At 43.4% G+C, this 20,137-nt stretch overlaps 1 protein-coding gene across 1 annotated transcript in view; it reads right to left on the bottom strand.

The window, feature by feature from the left end:
- SMURF2 (SMAD specific E3 ubiquitin protein ligase 2) overlaps positions 1 to 6,981 on the bottom strand; it is a 69,755-nt gene extending 62,774 nt beyond the window's left edge. The window contains exon 1 of the mRNA XM_038757080.1: positions 6,774 to 6,981. Within this exon, the coding sequence (XP_038613008.1) occupies positions 6,774 to 6,825 (52 nt within the window). The 5' untranslated portion in view covers positions 6,826 to 6,981. The remainder of the gene's footprint in view (positions 1 to 6,773) is intronic.
- Between the last annotated feature and the right edge of the window lie 13,156 nt (positions 6,982 to 20,137).

Below are 20,137 nucleotides of genomic sequence, written 5' to 3' on the forward strand. Positions count from 1 at the left end.
AACACGCACAGCTCTCCGTTTTTAAAGAGTGTTTATTGCTCCCAGTAAACAATCCGATTTAATCATCCCTGCCGCAGCAAGAGTTGAGAAAAGGTGCGGAGGGGCCTCCAAGTGTAAGCCCAGCACGGTTGGGGGATCGGCTCTCATTCACTCCATCGTATTTATTGAGCGCTGACTGTGTGCTGAACACTGTGCTAACCGCTTGGGAAGTCCAAATGGGCAACAGCTAGAGACAGTCCCTACCCAACCATAGGCTCATAGGCTATTCTATTTATTTTATTTTGTTAGTATGTTTGGTTTTGTTCTCCGTTTCCCCCTTTTAGACTGTGAGCCCACTGTTGGGTAGGGACTGACTCTGTATGTTGCCAACTTGTACTTCCCAAGCGCTTAGTCCAGTGCTCTGCACACAGTAAGCGCTAAATAAATATGATTGATTGATTAGCCAGGGAAAGGCTCTCCGCGGTCTAAAGGGCCTCTGAGTTGGGCAGGCTTTTGACTTGGAAAAGGAAAGGGATTGGGAAGCAGCGTGGCTCAGTGGAAAGAGCCCGGGCTCTGGAGTCAGAGGTCATGGGTTCGAATCCCGGCTCCGCCACCCCTCCCCATCCCCCCCGCCTTACCTCCTTCACCTCCCCACAGCACCTGTACGTATATATGTTTGTACATATTTCTTACTCGACTTATTTAACTTGTACATATTTATTTACATATTATTGCACATATTTATTTAAGCGCTTAGTACAGTGCTCTGCACACAGTTAGCGCTCAATAAATACGACTGAATGAATTCTACTATTTATTTAATTTTGTTAATATGTTTTGTTGTCTGTCTCCCCCTTCTAGACTGTGAGCCCGCTGTTGGGTAGGGACCGTCTCTAGATGTTGCCAACTTGGACTTCACAGGCGCTTAGTACAGTGCTCTGCACACAGTAAGCGCTCAATAAATACGACTGAATGAATGAATGAATGTCTGCTCTGTGACCTTGGGCGAGTCACTTAACTTCTCTGAGCCTCAGTTCCCTCATCTGTAAAAATGGGGTTGAAGACTGTAAGCCTCATGTGGGACAACTTGACAATAATAATAATGATAGCATTTATTAAGCGCCTACTATGTGCAAAGCACTGTTCTAAGCGCTGGGGAGGTTACAAGGGGATCAGGTTGTCCCACGGGGGGCTCACAGTCTTCATCGCCATTTTACAGATGAGGTCACTGAGGCCCAGAGAAGTGAAGTGACTTCCCCAAAGTCACCCAGCTGACAAGTGGCGGAGTCGGGATTTGAACCCACGACCTCTGACTCCAAAGCCCGGGCTCTTTTCCACTGAGCCACACCTCTTGATCACATTGTATTCCCCCCGCCCCCTCAGCACTTAGAACAGTGCCTCGCACATAGTAAGCGCCTAACAAATGCCAGCATTATTATTATTCATTCATTCAACCGTATTTATTGAGCGCTTGGGAAGTACAAGTTGGCAACATATAGAGACGGTCCCTACCCAACAGTGGGCTCACAGTCTAGAAGGGGAAGACAGAGAACAAAACATACTAACAAAATAAAATGAATAACTATGTACAGAAAAACAGTAATAAATATGTACAAACATACATAGACTCTGAATCTTCTAGACTGTGAGCCCACTGTTCATTCATTCAATCGTATTTATTGAGCGCTTACTGTGTGCAGAGCACTGTACTAAGCGTTTGGGAAGTCCAAGTTGGTAACATATACAGACAGTCCCTACCCAACAGTGGGCTCACAGTCTAGAAGGGGGAGACAGAGAACAAAACATCTTAGCCAAATAAAATAAATAAAATATATACAAGTAAAATAAACAGAGCAATAAATATGTACAAATATACATATAACTTCTAGACTGTGAACCCACTATTGGGTAGGGACTGTCTCTATATGTTGCCAACCTGTACTTCCCAAGCGCTTAGTACAGTGCTCTGCACACAGTAAGTGCTCAATAAATACGATTGATTGATTGATACAGGTGCTGTGGGGAAGGGAAGGGGGTAAGGTGGGGAGCATGGGGGGGGGAAGAGGGGGAGAGGAAGGAGGGGGTCCCTACTATTGGGTAGGGACCGTCTCTATATGTTGCCAACTTGGACTTCCCAAGCGCTTAGTCCAGTGCTCTGCACACAGTAAGCGCTCAATAAATACGATTGAATGAATGAATATATATATATACATATATACAGGTGCTGTGGGGAGGGGAAGGAGGTAAGGTGGGGGGATGGGGAGGGGGAGGAATAATAATATCATAATATGTATAACATGCAATGATTTATATATATAATAATGCATATTATTATATAATATTATCATATTACATATTATACAATAATTTATATGTAATTATGTGTTATTGTGTGATATGTCCTATATTATATAATGATATATTATAATATGACATATTTTGTTATATTAATATGTAATGATATATTATTATATGATAGTATAGTGTATTATATATGATATGTAATAATATAATATATTTTGTTATGTGTAATATATAATATATTATAATATTATATATAACATGTAATCATTTATATATAATAATGTATCCCATATCATATATAATATTATCGTATTATATTACATATTATACATTTTAAAATAATTTCTATATAATGACATCCTATTATGTGTAATGATATAGAATATTATCAGATAATATATAATAATATAATATATTTTGTTATGTATAATATACAATGATGTATTATTCTATATAATAATGCAATGTATAACATATATTATTATTATTCGAGGCTCCCCAGTCCCCCTCTCCGCTCCCGGAGGAAGGGCCCGCAGGGTGGCTTCGACGGGGAAACGTTGAGTAGGCGGCGGGAGGGTCAATCAATCAATCGTATTTATTGAGCGCTTACCGTGTGCAGAGCACTGTACTAGGCGCTTGGGAAGTACAAGTCGGCAACACATAGAGACAGTCCCTCTAGACTGGGTAGCACTTCCCAAGCGCTTAGTCCAGTGCTCTGCACACAGTAAGCGCTCAATAAATACGACAATGAATAAAAGGGGGAGACAGAGAACAAAACCTAACATACTAACAAAATAAAGTAAATAGAATAGATATGTACAAGTAAAATAAATAGAGCAATAAAGCAGCGTGGCTCAGTGGAAAGAGCCTGGGCTTTGGAGTCAGAGGTCATGGGTTCAAATCCCGACTCCGCCAATTGCCAGCTGCATGACTTGGGGCAAGTCACTTCACTTCTCTGGGCCTCAGTGACCTCATCTGTAAAATGAGGATGAAGACTGTGAGCCCCCCGTGGGACAACCTGATCACCTTGTAACCTCCCCAGCGCTTAGAACAGTGCTTTGCATATAGTATGCGCTTAACAAATGTCATCATTATCACTACTATTGTTATAGAGGTGCTGTGGGGAAGGGAAGGAGGTAAGACGGGGGTCGTTTTCGGTCCGCGGCCTCCAGGTTCAGTATCATCATCAATCGTATTTATTGAGCGCTTTCTGTGTGCAGAGCACTGGACTAAGCACTTGGGAAGTCCAAGATGGCAACATAGAGAGACAGTCCCTACCCAGCAGTGGGCTCACAGTCAGTAATAATAATAATAATAATAATAATGGCATTTATTAAGCGCTTACTATGTGCAGAGCACTGTTCTAAGCGCTGGGGAATTTACAAGGTAATCAGGTTGTCCCACGTGGGGCTCACAGTCTTCATCCCCATTTTACAGATGAGGGAGCTGAAGCCCAGAGAAGTGAAGTGACTTGCCCAAAGTCACACAGTTGACAAGTGGTGGAGCCGGGATTTGAACCCATGACCTCTGACTCCAAAGCCCAGGCTTTTTCCACTGAGCCACGCCGCTTCATAATAATGGCATTTGTTAAGCACTTACTATGTGCAGAGCACTGTTCTAAGCGCTGGGGGGGGTTACAGGGTGATCAAGTTGTCCCACGGGGGGCTCACAGTCTTAACCCCCATTTTCCAGATGAGGTAACTGAGGCTCAGAGAAGCGAAGTGACTTGCCCAAGGTCACACAGCAGACATGTGGGGGAGTTGGGATTCGAACCCACGACCGCTGACTCCAAAGCCCGGGCTCTTTCCACCGAGCCACGCTGCTCCTCAGTACGTAGTTGGGCGCTGAACAAATACCACCAGGGATACCCCCAGCGCTTAGAACAGTGCTCTGCACATAGTAAGCGCTTAATCAATCAATCATATTTATTGAGCGCTTACTATGTGCAGAGCACTGTACTAAGCGCTTGGGAAGTACAAATTGGCAACATATAGAGACAGTCCCTACCCAACACTGGGCTCACAGTCTAAAAGGGGGAGACAGAGAAAAAAAAACCAAACATACTAACAAAATAAATAGAATAGATATGTACAAGTAAAATAAATAAATAAATAGAGTAATAATCATCATCATCGATTGTATGTATTGAGCGCTTACTATGTGCAGAGCACTGTACTAAGCGCTTGGGAAGTACAAATTGGCAACATATAGAGACGGTCCCTACCCAACAGTGGGCTCACAGTCTAAAAGGGGGGGGGACAGAGAACAAAACCAAAGGTACTTACAAAATAAAATAAATAGAATAGATATGTACAAGTACAATAAATAGAGTAACAAATACGTACAAACATATATACATCATCATCATCAATCGTATTTATTGAGTGCTTACTATGTGCAGAGCACTGTACTAAGCGCTTGGGAAGTACAAATTGGCAACATCTAGAGACAGTCCCTACCCAACAGCGGGCTCGCAGTCTAAAAGGGGGAGACAGAGAACAAAACCAAACATACTGACAAAATAAAATAAATAGGATAGATAGGTACAAGTAAAATAAATAAATTGAGCAATAATTATGTACAAACTGGCAACACATAGAGACAGTCCCTACCCAACAGTAGGCTCACAGTCTAAAAGGGGGAGACGGAGAACAAAACCAAACGTACTAACAAAATAAAATAAATAGAATAGATAGGTACAAGTAAAATAAATAAATTGAGTAATAATTATGTACAAACTGGCAACATATAGAGACAGTCCCTACCCAACAGTGGGCTCACAGTCTAAAAGGGGGAGACGGAGAACAAAACCAAACGTACTAACAAAATAAAATAAACAGAATAGATACGTACAAGTAAAATAAATAAATTGAGTAATAAATATGTACAAACTGGCAACATCTAGAGACAGTCCCTACCCAACAGTGGGCTCACAGTCTAAAAGGGGGAGACAGAGAACAAAACCGAACGTACTAACAAAATAAAATAAATAGAATAGATAGGTACAAGTAAAATAAATAGAGTAATAAATATGTACAAACTGGCAACATATAGAGACAGTCCCTACCCAACAGTGGGCTCACAGTCTAAAAGGGGGAGACGGAGAACAAAACCGAACGTACTAACAAAATAAAATAAATAGAATAGATAGGTACAAGTAAAATAAATAGAGTAATAAATATGTACAAACTGGCAACATATAGAGACAGTCCCTACCCAACAGTGGGCTCACAGTCTAAAAGGGGGAGACGGAGAACAAAACCGAACGTACTAACAAAATAGAATAAATAGAATAGATAGGTACAAGTAAAATAAATAGAGTAATAAATATGTACAAACATATATACAGGTGCTGTGGGGAAGGGAAGGAGGTAAGATGGGGGGGATGGAGAGGAAGGAAGGGGCTCAGTCTGGGAAGGCCTCCTGGAGGAGGTGAGCTCTCAGCAGGGCCTTGAAGGGAGGAAGAGAGCTAGCTTGGCGGATGGGGCTTCACTTCTCTGGTCCTCAGTGACCTCATCTGTAAAATGGGGATGAAGACTGTGAGCCCCCCGTGGGACAACCCGATCGCCTCGTCACCTTCCCAGCGTTTAGAACAGGGCTTTGCCCATAGTAAGCGCTTAACAAACGCCACCATTATCACTATTATTATGGTTAGACAGGGAAGGAGGTAGGACGGGGGTCGCTTTCGGTCCGCGGCCTCCGCGTCCAGTATCATCATCAGTGGTATTTATTGAGCGCTTCCTGTGTGCGGAGCGCTGGACTGAGCGCTTGGGAAGTCCAAGTTGGCGACGTCTAGAGACGGTCCCTACCCAACAGTGGGCTTACAGTCAGTACGGAGTTGGGCGCTGCACAAATCCCACCGGGGTTGTGGTGATTATCTGGGGACGACTCCTCACGCTGGGCTTCAAGGCTGTCCATCCATCACCTCGCCCCCTCCTCCCTCACCTCCCTTCTCTCCTTCTCCAGCCCAGTTGGCACCCTCCACTCCTCTGCCACTAATCTCCTCACCGTTAGGCCTCATTCTCGCCTGTCCCGCCATCGACCCCCGGGCCTGGACTGCCCCCAATCCCTCTGCCCATCCGCCAAGCTGGCTCTCTTCCTCCCTTCAAGGCCCTGCTGAGAGCTCACCTCCTCCAGGAGGCCTTCCCAGACTGAGCCCCTTCTTTCCTCTCCCCCTCGTCCCCCTCTCCATCCCCCCCATCTTACCTCCTCCCCTTCCCCACAGCACCTGTATATATGTATATATGGTTGTACATATTTATTACTCTATTTATTTATTTTGCTTGTACATTTCTATCCTACTTATTTTATTTTGTTGGTATGTTTGGTTCTGTTCTCTGTCTCCCCCTTTTAGACTGGGAGCCCACTGTTGGGTAGGGACTGTCTCTATGTGATGCCAACTTGGACTTCCCAAGCGCTCAGTACAGTGCTCTGCACCTAGTAAGCGCTCAATAAATACGATTGATTGATTGATTGACGACGGGCCTGACCTGTGAGGCGCAGCTTGACGGGCCCGTTCCTCCTTCCGGCGGGGTTGGCCATGGCTCCGCGGGCCGGCGGCGGCCGAATCACCACAGCCGCGTCCGCCGGAGGGTCCCGGATGTGCGGGGCGGCGGCGTCGCCGCCATGAGGCGCGGAGGGGTCCGGAGGTCGACCTCCTCAGCCGGGACCGCTCCTCTTCTTCCTCCTCCTCCTCCTCCTCCGACGAGGCCCGTCTGAGGCGCTGCCCCGCGCGCGTGCGCGCGCACCCGCTCGCCTGAGGCAACCCGGTCCGCGCGCGCCGCCGGACGCCCGATGACGTCAGACCCCCCTCCGGCCCCGCCCACCCGCCGGCGTGGAGCCGGGCGGGGCCAAAAGACCCGGCCTTTGCGCCCGCCGGGAAGGCGGCGGGGAAAGGAAACGCCCGCGCCCGGCGGGCGCTAGGACCGCGCGGCCGCCGCTCCGGGACAAAGGCCGTCGCGACGTTCATTCATTCAATCGTATTTATTGAGCGCTTACTGTGTGCAGAGCACTGGGCTAAGCGCTTGGGAAGTACAAACTGGCAACATAAAGAGACAGTCCCTACCCAGCAGTGGGCTCACAGTCTAAAAGGGGGAGACGGAGAACAAAACCAAACATACTAACAAAATAAAATAAATAGAATAGATAGGTACAAGGAAAATAGAGTAATCAATCAATCAACCAATCATATTTATTGAACGCCTCCTGTGTGCAGAGCACTGGACTAAGCGCTTGGGAAGTACAAATTGGCAACATCTAGAGACAGTCCCTACCCAACAGGGGGCTCACAGTCTAAAAGGGGGAGACGGAGAAAAAAAAAACCAAACAGACTGACAAAATAAAATAAATAGAATAGATATGTACAAGTAAAATAAATAAATTGAGTAATAAATATGTACAAACTGGCAACATATAGAGACAGTCAATCAATCAATCGTATTTATTGAGCGCTTACTGTGTGCAGAGCGCTGGACTAAGCGCTTGGGAAGTACAAGTTGGCAACGTATAGAGACAGTCCCTACCCAACAGCGGGCTCACAGTCTAGAAGGGGGAGACAGAGAACAAAACCAAACATACTAACAAAATAAATAGAATAGATATGTACAAGTAAAATAGAGTAATCAATCAATCATATTTATTGAGCGCCTACTGTGTGGAGAGCACTGGACTAAGCGCTTGGGAAGTACAAACTGGCAACATAGAGAGACAGTCCCTACCCAACAGTGGGCTCACAGTCTTAAAGTGGGGGACGGAGAACAAAACCAAACCTACTAACAAAATAAAATAAATAGGTTAGATAGGTACAAGTAAAATAAATAAATCAATACAGTAATAAATATGCACAAACTGGCAATATAGAGACAATCAATCGTATTTATTGAGCGCTTACTGTGTGCAGAGCACTGGACTAGGCGCTTGGGAAGTACAAGTTGGCAACATGAGACGGTCCCTACCCAACAATGGGCTCACAGTCGAAAAGGGGGAGACGGAGAACAAAACCCAACATACTAACAAAATAAAATAAATAGGATAGATATATACAAGTAAAATAAATAAATCAATAAATACAGTAATAAATATGTACAAACTGGCAACATATAGAGACAGTCAATCAATCATATTTATTGAGCGCTTACTGTGTGCAGAGCACTGGACTAAGCGCTTGGGAAGTACAAATTGGCAACATAGAGAGACAGTCCCTACCCAACAGTGGGCTCACAGTCTAAAAGGGGACTTACTTAAGCGCTGGGATAGATCCAGGGTAATCAGGTCGCCCCACGTAGGGCTCACGCTTTTAATCCCCATTTGACAGATGAGGTAACTGAGGCCCAGAGAAGTGAAGTGACTGGCCCGAGGTCACCCAGCAGACAAGTGGCGGAGGCGGGATTAGAACCCACGTCCTCTGACTCCCAGGGCCCGGCTCTTTCCGGCTCTTTCCACATGTATATATGTTTGTACATATTTATTACTCTATTTTACTTGTACATATCTATTCTATTTATTTTATTTTGTTAGCATGGTTTTGTTCTCTGTCTCCCCCTTTTAGACTGTGAGCCCACTGTTGGGTAGGGACTGTCTATGTTGCCAACTTGGACTTCCCAAGCGCTTAGTCCAGTGCTCTGCACACAGTAAGCGCTCAATAAATACGACTGACTGACTGATTAAGCCACGCTGCTTCACATAGTAAGCGCTTATCACCATTATCATCATTATAATAATATTAATATTAATTATTATAATAATATTAATAATAATTAATAATAAATATTATTATTATTGTTGTTGATCAAGGGAAGGTGGGGTCGCCCTCGTGAGTGGCGCCAAGATTTCCGGGAGGCTCCCAGGAGAAGGAGGGTTGAGACGGGCCCTCAATGCCGGCTCAGTGAGACAAGGCCCCAAACAACGGCCCCCTTGAGAAGTCCAACTTGGCAACCTAGAGAGACGGTCCCTACCCAACAGTGGGCTCACAGTCTAAAAGACAATCGTATTCATTCATTCAACCGTATTTATTGAGCGCTTACCGTGTGACAGGAAAACCTTTATCTTAGTGGGACGGTTGGTTTGGTGGGGGGGGCGTCCCTTCAAAGGCACCACCACCTCGGGCTGGGACAATCCTTGGAGTTTGAATGGCGCTTTTATTTTCCCAAAGTTCCTTCGCGTTACTTGGCAGGCAGCCTGGCCCTTATATGTTGCCAACTTGGGCTTCCCAAGCGCTTAGTACAGTGCTCTGCACCCAGTAAGCGCTCAATAAATACGATTGAATGAATGAATGAATGAATACTGGAGCCCGAGCCTGGGAGCCAGAAGGGCATGGGTTCTAATTCCGCTTCGCCACTTGTCGGCTGTGTGTGACCTTGGGCAAGGCATTTCACTTCTCTGGGCCTCAGTTACTTCATCTGTAAAATGGGGGTTGAGACTGTGAGCCCCACATAGGACGGGGACTGTGTCCAACTTGATCTGATCATATCTGCCCCAGCGCGCAGCGCAGTTCCTGGCACATAGTAAGCGCCGCTTAACCAATACCATTATTATTATTATTATTATTATTACTAAAGCATCGGTAGTGTCTGTTGAGCACCGATGACGGCCAGACCACCGTCCTAAGCATTCGGGAGAGTACAATATAAGAATAAGACAGCTATAAGACTGGAGAGGAGGTGCTTGAAGATGGTAATAAAATTCATAGCGATGTTGGTCATAAGAATAAGCTTCCAGAAAGCACGGAGAAGAGGTGCTTGAAGATGGGAATAAAATTCATAGTGATTTTGATTTGGAGTCAGAGGTCATGGGTTCGAATCCAGCTCCACCACTTGTCAGCTGTGTGACTGGGCAAGTCACTTGACTTCTCTGTGCCTCAGTTACCTCATCTGTCAAATGGGATTAAGACTGTGAGCCCCACATGGGACAACCTGATCACCTTATATCCCCCCTCCAGCGCTTAGAACAGTGCCTTGCACATAGTAAGCGCTTAATAAATGCCATTAAAATAGAAAAGAGCCCGGGCTTTGGAGTCAGAGGTCATGAGTTCGAATCCCAGCTCCACCACTTGTCAGCTGAGAGACCTTGGACAAGCCACTTCTCTGTGCCTCAGTTACCTCATCTGTAAAATGGGATTAAGATTGTGAGCCCCACGCGGGACAGCCTGATCACCTTGTATCCCCCCAGCGCTTAGAACAGTGCTTTGCACATAGTAAGCGCTTAACAAATACCATAATCATCATCATCATCACCATCATTTTGTCCTCACACTATCCCTGTGAGGTTGGGGGAGGCAGAGGCGAGTATTAGCCACAAGACCGTAAGCTCGTTATGGGCATTCATTCTTTCATTCAATCGTATTTATTGAGCGCTTACTGTGTGCAGAGCACTGTACTAAGCGCTTGGGAAGTACAAGTTGGCAACATACAGAGACGGTCCCTACCCAACAGTGGGCTCACAGTCTAGAAGAGTGGGCTAACAGTTTGAGCCTGCTACTTATGTTGTTTTGTACTCTCCCAAGCGGGTAGTACGGTGCTCTGCACATAGTAAGCGCTCAATAAATATGGTTGATTGATCAGTAACCCGACTTCACCAGTGAGGAAACTGAAGCGCAGAGCAGCTAATGACTTGCCTAAAATATCCCAGCAAGCGAGTGGCAGAGCTGGGCCTTGAGCCCTGGTCCTCTGACTTTTCCGGACCTATGCCCTTTCCATTATCCCAGGCTATCAATAATCAATCAATCAATCAATTGTATTTGTTGAGCTTTTACTCTGTGCAGAGCACTGTACTAAGGGCTTGGAACAGTACGGTACAACAGAGTTGGTAGACATAACAATAATAATAACAATAAGGAGGGTATTTGTTAAGCACTTACTCTGCACCAAGCACTGTGAGCCCAATGTTGGGTAGGGACTGTCTCTATATGTTGCCAATTTGTACTTCCCAAGCGCTTAGTACAGTGCTCTGCACATAGTAAGCGCTCAATAAATACGATTGATGATGATGATGATGAAGCACTGTTCTAAGCCCTGGACTAGACATGATCCCTCCCATAGCGCGCTTACAGTCTAGATGGGGAGACTGACATGAATATAATTACTATTTTCCCACACTGACTCATTTTATGAACTGGAGGGAGTTACTTGGCTGCTCAGTGCCTCAGTTTCTCCATCTGTAAAATAAGGATGATGAAATTTATCACCTAGGTAGGCTAAAGAGGTGTTGAGAGGATTAATAAATTTAAACAGTATCTGTAGGAGCTTATTTAGATCCTCGGATGAAAGGCCTTTTATATATTATTATGACACCTGGGGCACTGTTCCACTCAGAAATGAGAAAATGAAATAAAAATAAATTTACCTTAATCCCAATTCTATGCATCATGCAAGGCTATTAATTTCCTAGTAGAGTGACTTCATTCTCCAGCTGAAGGTGCTGTACAGAACAAATACTTAAAGGCTGCACCCCACCCCAGAGCAGCAGAAGGACTTTAGGGAAGCTATGTGAAAGTTCAGGCTGGGAAACACTTACAGAAATGTTTCCAAAAGAATACATGATAATTCAAACCCAGGATTTAATAACAGAATACATGATAATTCAGACCCAGGATTTACCCTCTGCTTTCTCCCTTCACCCTATGATGCTAAAAAGTGGAACTTTTTCATCTAAAGAAATACATTTTTGAACTATACTGTCTTTAAATAAACCTCAATTAATCCTTGGAGGAGGGGTTTCAGAGAGATTTGAAGAGACTAAAAAATAGACCAGAGGGATTTTAGGACAGTGAAACACATATGCATGCACCCAAAGTACTGTATAAAAACTGCATTAAGGAAGAGTAGTCTAACAATTCAGCCTATCTGTATAACTTTAAAAGGTAAAGTTCCAGAGGAGCAGGAAATCTCGGGGGAGGCCACAAAGGTGAGCAAAGGAAAGCTTCACATGTAATAGCTGAATCACAAATATGCTATTTGTTCTTTAATAAAACATGCAGTGACTGACTTAATAATACGATACACAATAGGAGACCCAGAAAGCGTGATATAGACAGATTAGTTACTAAAGATTCCTTTTTAGATATGGAACAGCTAAAGTAATAATTATGCTAGTTGTTAAGCGCATACCATGTGCCAGGCACTGTTCTGAGCACTAGGGTAGATACAAGTTGGTCACAGTCCTGTCCCACATAGGGCTCACACTCTTAATCCCCATTTTACAGATGCGATAACTGAGGCCCAAATAAGTGAAGTGACCTGTCCAAGGTCACACAGCAGCCAGGTGGATAAGACATGACATGAAGCATGAAAGGACTTAAAATTCACTGTTTTTGCTGCCTTTCAGCTTCTCAGAGTCCGTCTTTTAGTTTCTATCTTTCTCTCCCCCACTACGGATGGCCCTTTGGCTCCCCGCCCCTGGAGACAAGCAGAGGAAGAGAAGAACAGATGGAGAAGGAGAAAGGCGCAACACGGGGGCACACACACGTGCACACACATAAGCATACACACACACACACACACACTCACACTCCCCCTCTCCCCCTTTCTCTCTCCACTCATTCATCCATCTGGTTCAATCATATTTACTCCATCCTGCTGGCCCAGTCATTTTCCTTCAAAACCATTCCGAACGTGTTTCCCAACTCCTCAAGAAACTTGGGTGGTTGCCCATCCACCTCTACATCTAACAAAAACTCCTCACCATCAGCTTTAAAGCACTCAATCCCCTTGCCCCTTCCTCCTCGCCTCGCTACTCTCCTGCTACAACTCAGCCCGCACGCTTTGTTCCTCTAATCTCACTCTACCTCGGTCTCGTCTATCTTGCTGTCGACCTCTCGCCCACATCCTCATCATCATCAATCGTATTTATTGAGCGCTTACTGTGTGCAGAGCACTGGACTAAGCGCTTGGGAAGTACAAATTGGCAACATATAGAGACAGTCCCTACCCAACAGCGGGCTCACAGTCTAAAAGGGGGAGACAGAGAACAAAACCAAACATACTAACAAACTAAAATAAATAGAATACATCCTAACCCTGTCCAGGAACGCCCTCCCTCCTCATATCAGACAGATAATCGCTCTCCCCGACTTGAAAGCCTTATTGAAGGCCCATCTCCTCCAAGAAGCCTTCCCTGACTAAGCCCTCCTCTCCTCTTCTCCCACTCCCTTCTGTGCCCCTCTTACTTGCTCCTTCTTCCATCCTCCCTTCCATCCCCACAGCACATATGTATATATCTGTGTACCTATCTGTTATTTATTTATTTATATCAATGTCCGTCTCCCCCTCTAGACTGTCAGGGGTAGTCTATTGTTATATCATACTCTCCCAAGCACTTCATACAGTACTTTGCACACAGTAAGCTCTCAATAAATACGATTGAATGAATGAATAGTAAGTGCTCAATAAATTCCACTGATCGATCTACAGTGATTTTGTTCCTGGGTTGGGGGATTTTTGCTTTGTTTTTGTTTGTCTTGGAATTTTTTTAAATACCATAATTAAACTATGAAGAAAGATAGCCAATTGATTGAAGAAATCATATAGTCAGAGAAATGTGAAGCGAAATTACTCATTGATTTTCAACTTTTTCCGTTTGGCCACAGTTTGTAAATTTGTTTCTGTAATATGAAACGAAATGCTAGCCAAGAGGTTTGCTAATTGCTGGTATTTGCCAACCAATAAGTGTACCGTACATCAGTTTCCTTCTGCTTAGTTGACTATCTTCCTCTCAGCCAATGTATCCCCAAGCTTTCTATTCATAGCTGTTGGCTATTTGTTAGCATTAGGCAGAGAGAACATTCATTTCATTATTCTAAAATTCTAGCAGCACCATCAGGCAGCTCTTCGTGAACACTGAGGTGTCAGTAGTAGAAAGAGTAATGGTACTTACTGAGCACCTACTGTATTCAGTACAGTATATACTAAGAGCTTGGGAAGTACAGCTGAAGCAAACACACTGGCTGCCACCCAAACACCCCCATTTCTGTAGGGCAAGATGCCAGGGTGTCGACACAGTTCATTTTATCAAAAAGACTTTTGTTGTCATGAATTGGATTGGCAGAGGTTTACGAAAATCATCCATGTTGTAGAGAGCAGTGCAAGTTCAACTTCAGAATTAAATGGAAAAACTAGAATTTCACTTTCCTTCTACCTCAGCACCGTGTCATTTTTTTAAATTGTAAAAATGTTTTTCACAGGCATTCTCCAAAAATGCTTTTGGAGACTATACCTTTCTCCTTTTCTCAAGCCCTAGGATTTCATTTTTCACTATCATTTCTGTCTTTGCCATTCTTTTAGGTCAAAGAACTTTCCAAAAAAAATTGGAAGTCTTTAGTCCCTGAAGACTTTTAATATGATCTCAATGGAATGGGCCTACCTCACATATTACTTAAGGCATTTCCATTGGCAAAAATTGTACCATGGCCTTTTGACCTCAGGAATCAAAAAAATTAACCTTTTTCTATGGTCTTTTGTGGTAGATTAGTAATAATGGTGATAATAGCAAAAACACTTAATAGTTCTGTTGGTCAAAATGTTTCAAAACATTCTATCAACACAATCCTCACAATTTCCCTTTGAGGGTGCTTTTTAAAAATATGCTTAGGAAATACAAGAGAGAATGGCAAAGTTGCTGCTTCTAAAAATTCAAAACTGGACGCTTCACAAAAATGCAGTACTTTGAGTTGAAAAACAAATTTGCGAAATGAAAGATTTTTAAAAGAATATAATTATATAGTTAGCAGTGGTGAAGAAAAAAACGCTCGAAGCCACAAAAGTATGTTTTCAGCTTTCTGGTACCTAAAAAACCAACAAACATAATTTGACTTTTGATTTTTGAGAAAATAGTTTGCATCCAACCTAAGTAACTGCCAAACTGAACTCTCATTCCGGTGCAAATTTAATAGTCAACATTAAATATTTTACAAACCAAGCACCAAAAGCAAATCCTTATTGATTTATGGAAGGAAAGTACCCTAGAGAGAACTGTAACACTTTGTTTTAGATATTTTACACTTTAAAACGCAAAGCTGAAATGAGATCAGCTGCATCTTACCCACAAATGCTTACCAGCTGGAATATTTTTCTTTCTTCATTATTTTAGTGGCCAACTTCTTTAGATAAAAATGTATCTGAGTTTTGGTTATGTTATTGAATATACACCTAAAAGATGGCAGCATTTTTAAAATATAAATTCCCAACTGGATACAGCTTTTCTTCTTTTATTAGAGGCAAACAGAAGCCAGAGCACTTATCACGTTTAGATGCAGGAAAGAAGTAGGCGAGGCCTTTCATTTTCATGTAGCATTTTTAGATCTATTTAATATTCTAATAGTAAATCATTTTACAAGTCCCCCAGATGCATCTATATAAATCAAAGTACCCTACCATACCTCATTTTTTGAAATGGACAAATTCCGCAATACAATCCAAACCGCCAGTTACAAATACCAAATTCAACTATTGATAAGAAATACAGTGATTACAGGAAGTTACATTGTGTTGCTGGTATCCTTTGGTCAATAAATTTGCACTAGTGAGGCTGATCTTTTCATCGAAGACTTTAAAGTACATATGTGGAGAAGAATGCTCTAAGGCTCACTTTCCAAAGAATATAAATGGTTCAGTTCACATTGTGATTTTTAATTTCACAAGTTTGAAGATACTGCACAGTTTTAAAGCCAATCTGGTGATTTCAGCAGTAAGGTATTACAATTAAATGCTTGAAAAGTTATCTGTGAATGTTTTGCTGTTAGTCGATATCATTAAGCAACACATCTTTTCAAGATGAGGTAGCATGGTAAGCCCCAGGGAGAGGGAGCGGTTGTATCACTGCACAGCAATTGCCTTAGACAACTGAGAAACAGAGACGGCCTCCGAAACCACCCAGTCATCGTCAGAAAACACAGCAATGTCTACAGCTTTGGAAGGAGATAGAGAGGGTTTAGAATGAGGAAAGTTCGGAAAGTCTCAAAAGGCGACACAGATAAGAGGAATTAATGAGGAAAACTATCTTCCCGAGAAAACAAGTCACTGCCACCATGTACTGATTGTTTACTTCACCAAACTTCCGGTTTGCAAAGAAAATTGTACAGATAAATTTACCTGCTCCTTCGAGATAATGATAATTTTAGATCTGAACACATGATTTTTTTCAATTTTTGTGTCTTCCAAATGATATTAAAAGTTTTACCCAAACAGATTTTTTTTTTAAGAAAGAAACTGAGGATCTCGCTATGGCAACTTTTGAAACACTGTGTTTAACCAACTGGTGCTAGTTTTTAGTTGAAAATTTTCAATTTATGTATATTTTTATGCATTTTCTTAAAATAGCTGATTAGCATGGGTAGTGAAGATCACAGTGGCTACCAAGTAGGTTACCCTGATTGACAAGGTGACTGTATCATTCTAAGCCTCCTCGTGGGGCTGTGGGGACATATAATTCATGCCTGTAAAGTAATTTGAGCCATTTGGATGGTTGGATGAGAAAACCCAAAAGAATAATAATGATAATAATGATAATGATGGTATTAGTTAAGCGCTTGCTATGTGCCAGGCACTGTTCTAAGCACTGAATACAGCGTGATCACTCCTTTAACTAGTGTTAACATTCATTCATTAATTCCATCGTATTTACTGAGCGCTTACTGTGTGCAGAGCACTGTACTAAGCGCTTGGGAAGTACAAGTTGGCAACATATAGAGGCGGTCCCTACCCGACAACGGGCTCACAGTCTAGAAGGGGGAGACAGACAACAAAGCAGAACATGTGGACAGGTGTCAAGTCATCAGAATAAATAGAAGTAAAGCTAGATGCACATTATTAACAAAATAAATAGTATAGTAAATATATACAAGTAAACTAAATAGAGTAATAAATCTGTACAAACACATTTACAGGTGCCGTGGGATGGGGAAGGGAGGTAGGGCTGGGGGGATGGGGAGGGGGAGAGGATAAAGGAGGCTCAGTCTGGGAAGGCCTCATGGAGGAGGTGAGCTCTCAGTAGGGCTTTGAAGGGAGGAATTGAGCTAGCTTGGCAGATATGTAGAGGGAGGGCATTCCGGGCCAGGGGGAGGACATGGGTCGGGGGTCGACAGCGGGACAGGCGAGAACAAGGTACAGTGTGATCACGCCTTTGAACATGGCGAGGAGAGCAAGAACCTTGTTCCTGTTTTACAGATGAGGAAACTGAGGCACAGAGAGGTTAAGTGTTTCGCTCAAGGTCATACAGCAGGCAAGTAGCAGAGTCGGGATGAGAACCCAGATCTCCTGGCTTCGGCTCCCATGCTTTTCCACTGCATCTCAAACGCCTAGAATGATGTCAGCTCCTCTGCACAAGCCCTCTTGCAATGCCCTTGAGTCTATCTCCTTGAGCCCACTGTTGGGTAGGGACTGTCTCTATATGTTGCCAACTTGTACTTCCCAAGCACTTAGTACAGTGCTCTGCACACAGTAAGCGCTCAATAAATACGATTGATTGATTGATAGTGGCACTAGGAGAGAGTGAGGGTGGCAGCTTTACTAAAGCCTCACAGCTCGGAGTCTGGAAGAGAGGCTACCTCTCTGCAGCTCTATTCAAGGGCCTAAAACTCATAACACAAGCGCAGGGTTTCTCACAAGTTGGGGCCTGGTTCCAGAGAACAAGCTGGAACAATCTTGTGACCGTCCAATCAATCAATCAATCGTATTTATTGAGCGCTTACTGTGTGCAGAGCACTGTACTAAGCGCTTGGGAAGTACAAGTTGGCAACATATAGAGACAGTCCCTACCCAACAGTGGGCTCACAGTCTAAAAGGGGGAGTCTAAAGTGGGGGGGGGGGGGTCGTCCAGCCCTAACTCCCTCCATTTTTGGTCAATTTTATGGTCATTCTCCTTCTTAGCCCCTCCTACCATGAGATCTATTATAAATAAGCGCATTATGGCCAGGGAAACTGTTTACCAACTCTCCCAAGCGCTTAGTACAGTGATCTGCACCCAGTAAATGCTCTTTAAATACCACTGATGGATTCATTCATTTATTCAAGCTTTCCGACGGAAAGGGTCATAAAATGTAGATAAATATTTCTGGCAGAATAACATCTACCAAGTTATATCAGAAAACCTGAAACCTTACCAGTGACCTTCTAGATAAATGCTATAACATGACTTTCTGCAGACACTGCCTCCTTTCCTAGAGGATTTTAGCTACGGGGAAGCAATCCTATCTTGCAACAAGTCAGATGGACATATGATCAATGCCAATGAAGCAGCATGGCCTAATGGAAAGAGCAGGACCCTGGAAGTCAGAGGACTTGGGTTCTAATCCCTGCTCTAGTTGCTGTGTGACCTTGGGCTAGTCACAATTTCTCTGTGCCTCATTTTCCTCAACTGTAAAATGGGGATTAAATCTACACTATGAGCCCCATGTGGGACCGGGACTGCGTCCAGCCTGTTAAACTTGGATCTACCCCACCTCTTAGAACTCTGCTTAGCACATAAAAAACGCTTAACAAATACCATTAAAAAAAAAAAGGGCAAGACTCTCCATCCAGGACCTCAAAGCGCTTTTCAAATAAAAGTTAATGAAACTCTACTCATCCTTGTGATTTTAGCAGCGTAAGGACGCCTGCTCCTTGTACAAATCCTCAGCCAAGCTTAAAAGGTCAACACTGATAGGAAAAATCATACGGTAACGTATCATCAATTGTGCTAGCAATCTAAGATCCCAGGCTAGTACCTGTGGGTCAGGGATCATTGGTTTTAATTATAACCGAGAAAAGCCTGGGCCAGATGAGGTTTAAAAACCAAAGCGTCATGAGCTTTGGCCACCTTTAACTGTCTTCCAGTCGCGCAAGGAAAATAAGCAATACAGTAGTTAAATGATCAATTTGATACAAATACCAAAGAGGCAAGGAACACCTCTCTGCTACATGAGAAGTGGCATATCTTTTTGTGTCCTCTAGGCCAGCAAAACACGAAAATGGAACGGGGGGCGGTTGGGGGTTTGGAAAAGGAGTAGCAGGGAGGAGAGAAAATTTTGGCGGGGTTGGTATTGATATTTGTCAGGCAATTGTATTTATTAAGTGCTTAATATGTGAAGAACGCTGTATCAATCAATCAATCGTATTTATTGAGCGCTTACTGTGTGCAGAGCACTGTACTAAGCGCTTGGGAAGTACAAGCTGGCAACATATAGAGACAGTCCCTACCCAACAGTGGGCTCACAGTCTAGAAGGGGGAGACAGAGAACAAAACCAAACATACTAACAAAATAAAATAAATAGAATAGATAGGTACAAGTAAAATAAATAAATGAATAAACACAGTAATAAATATGTACAAACACATATCCATATATACAGGTGCTGTACTTAGTGCTTGGGAGAACACGGTACAATAATAAACGGACACATTCCCTGCCCACAACGAGCTAATATTTCCCAGCAGCTCCTATTCAATTAATCGATCACATAGCTTCTTCTATGTACACAGCACTGTACTAAACACTTGGGAGAGAACAATAGATCTACCCTAACTCCTCTGACCTTCTCTGTGTGGTGTATTTGGGGTTAGATGCGCAGTTGAGGCATGGGAGAACTCCAGGGCAGCAGACAGTCTGGAATGGTGGGAAAAGAGAAGGGGAGGGAGGGAACCACAAAACTTGCTACCCTTAGTCTAAGAAGAAAATTCACTTCTCCATACCTCACAGGTACAGAGTTCGGCTGAAGAGCAAGATCTCTACAGACCAAAGAAGAGGCATATCTATGCCCTGAGCCTTCAGCAAGTTTCTGCATGGGGGTGGGGGAGCAAGAAGCTGGGAGCAGCTAAGGATAGTCTCACTCTCCAGAAACAGGATGTATACTGAGGGGAAATGACCGCTGCTGTGACTGGATAGAAA

This window comes from Tachyglossus aculeatus, chromosome 15 (assembly GCF_015852505.1).
Source record: "Tachyglossus aculeatus isolate mTacAcu1 chromosome 15, mTacAcu1.pri, whole genome shotgun sequence".
Lineage (NCBI taxonomy): Eukaryota > Metazoa > Chordata > Mammalia > Monotremata > Tachyglossidae > Tachyglossus > Tachyglossus aculeatus.